Source organism: Eimeria necatrix, genomic scaffold (genome assembly GCF_000499385.1).
Source record: "Eimeria necatrix Houghton genomic scaffold, Enh_scaff634, whole genome shotgun sequence".
Lineage (NCBI taxonomy): Eukaryota > Apicomplexa > Conoidasida > Eucoccidiorida > Eimeriidae > Eimeria > Eimeria necatrix.
In genome coordinates this window covers 13,808-16,124 of record NW_013654483.1, presented here as the reverse complement: position 1 = coordinate 16,124, position 2,317 = coordinate 13,808, and the positions used below count along the sequence as shown (strand labels likewise).

The window sequence follows — 2,317 nt, the reverse complement described above, 5'->3', positions numbered from 1 at the left end:
AGGTGTTGAGGCTCACGAATTTGCGAAGCCCTTAAAAGTTGCACGCAAGGTCAATTCCTTTTCTTTGATTCCCTCCCACAACTCCGTGCTTCACGGTTTCTTCGTCCGTCTATTTTCTATCGTGCGGGGCCCCCGTGGACAAGTGTTATTGGGCATAAATGCAATTAGTTCCTCTTTGTTCGGGTCAGTTTTATTCTTTTTCTCTCTCGACAATGTGTTCTTCAATATTGCTGCTCTCCGCGTGGCTCGCCGCCCGAGTTGTGGCAGCAGACATGATGGCCCCAGCATACGATGCTCCGCTTTCTTTTTCTGAAGGGGAGGCTCAGCAAGAGGTTGTTGGAATGCAGATTGAAAGGGCAGCACGCAGAGAAGCCATGAAGGGGCGCACTCCGGGGCTCATTGCGATGGTGTCGCTGCTCGCCGCCACGCTCTCAGTTGCATATATAATTCTTCGCTGCTTCAACAGTGTTGTCAGATTGAACTTCAGCAAAGACTACGGAAACATGGAAAGAAGACTTGCAGTCAAGAGGGGGGATGAAGGAAAGTGCCAAGTAGGCCGATTTCTTTGCATGGTATTGAAACGGGATAGCTATGTGCCCAGCGAATCTGCATAGTACTCTCTCCCCCTACCAGCATAGTCCAGGCATCTTCAATCTCCCGCGGTTTCTTTCTCAATGAAGGAACGAGCAGAATTCACGGAACGACAACATTCATCTACCGCGAATCAGCCGAGTAGCACCTCTCGTGCACCTGTATTGCGTACCTTTTACTGCTTGATGCTTCTAAATTACTTGGATATGATTATTTCTCCTTGCCGTGGCTGCCTTTGCCAGGGGCGTCTGAATTGGTGTGGCAGTTCTCGTGTAGCTTTTCAAGCGTGGGTTTGGAATGGTTCCCTACATCTTAGCCGTTGAGGATGTACTAAAATGCACACAGGCGTGTTTTGCTCTTTTGAGTAGCAGCGATCATTAAGAGATGCCACTATATTGCTCCTTCCTTGATGTAGGATGCGCTGTGTGGCATTAACTCGGCTTATGTGTTCCATACCTGGGCCGTAGTGGCAAATACATGGGTCTGCGTGAGGAGCCACATGCTTTGGGGAGAAAAGGATGAGTCCTTGTGTAGTGTTTTCTTGAGAGTAGTTATGTAAAGGGCTGCTGGGGAACTCGCACTGCGATGCGACACATAAGGAGCGTGAAGCAATGCATCAAAATTGCCATCGATATTCGTGTGGGACTTTTGGTTTTACGTCTGTAGTGAGACGAACCCCTTCATCCCGCAGCGCAGTTTCTTCGCAGTTTCGGATTTAGTCGTTTGCAAGTTGCTCACAGCAATGCAACGTAGATCAGTGCTACATCGGCCGTAACAAATGTTTGGAAGATGGCCAGTGGCAAAACACATCACTAGCCTCTCCAGGCATGTGACAGTACAAGCCCATTACACCACCGTAAGATGCTGCGTTTGCGAGCGTTTGGTCCTCGGTTGTATGTGAGCTTGCAGAGACGACACTATCATGCAAGAAGAAGCTGTCTTCGCCGTTTAGGTTGCCTCTGCCTCATTTGACTGTTGTCGATGCCCTCCGAAGCTGCGATTTGCAAGTGATTTGGTCGCTTATATTTACGCCCGGGTACACTCTTTTTGTGCCCTCATCTACCTTTTCCCGTTGCAAATTTTTTATTCCACGTGTCCGTTTTCTTCGCACTGCTTTGGAAGTCGATTGACCACCACTGTGTATGCCTGGTATTTCCGGGTGATTACGCACAAGTACGTTGTTGACGCGTGACGTCGGCATATTCCACATTTCTTGGTGTAACGGGCAAGCAAGAGTGAGTGAACGTGTCACTGGCGCTGTTGTAGCGACCGTGTCCATCACAACGACCATGCTGCTGGCGCCACATGCAGAACGTGAGCGGCTTCTTGAGAGTGGTGCAGCACGTTTTGGTAATTGAAGACAGAAGCAACTCCTTCAGTGACAGGTTTCAAGCTGAGGCCCATCTGCGAAGGCAGATAAGTGCCCACTAGCAGTGGCTGCTGCTGAGCTGAGCAGAGTTCACGGCAGGGCATGGCAGGGCAAGAACTGGTGCGCTTGCCAGCGGCTGATGAGTGTTGTTGTGTAGCTGAAACAACGTGGCTCCCGCAACCCAAAAAGCACACACACACTGCTGAACATATCAGAAAGTCAGTTGTTTCTCGACATGGAGCACCTAAGTATCCGAATGCGCCGATACTGGTAGGTGCCTTTGTAAAACTAATGCGTTCTGTCTTCACCAAGCAAAATTTTTCGTGCTAAGGGCAGTCGGCATTCTTTTGCCGCCTT

At 49.6% G+C, this 2,317-nt stretch overlaps 1 protein-coding gene across 1 annotated transcript; it reads left to right on the top strand.

Annotated features, from left to right (window-relative positions):
• Nucleotides 1-212: 212 nt before the first annotated feature.
• ENH_00067810 (hypothetical protein, conserved) lies at nt 213-2,022 on the top strand (the record flags this gene model as incomplete). Its single annotated transcript, XM_013582410.1, has 2 exons — nt 213-551; nt 1,903-2,022. The coding sequence occupies 2 exons, from the start codon at nt 213-215 to the stop codon at nt 2,020-2,022; spliced, it is 459 nt and encodes a 152-aa protein (XP_013437864.1).
• Between the last annotated feature and the right edge of the window lie 295 nt (nt 2,023-2,317).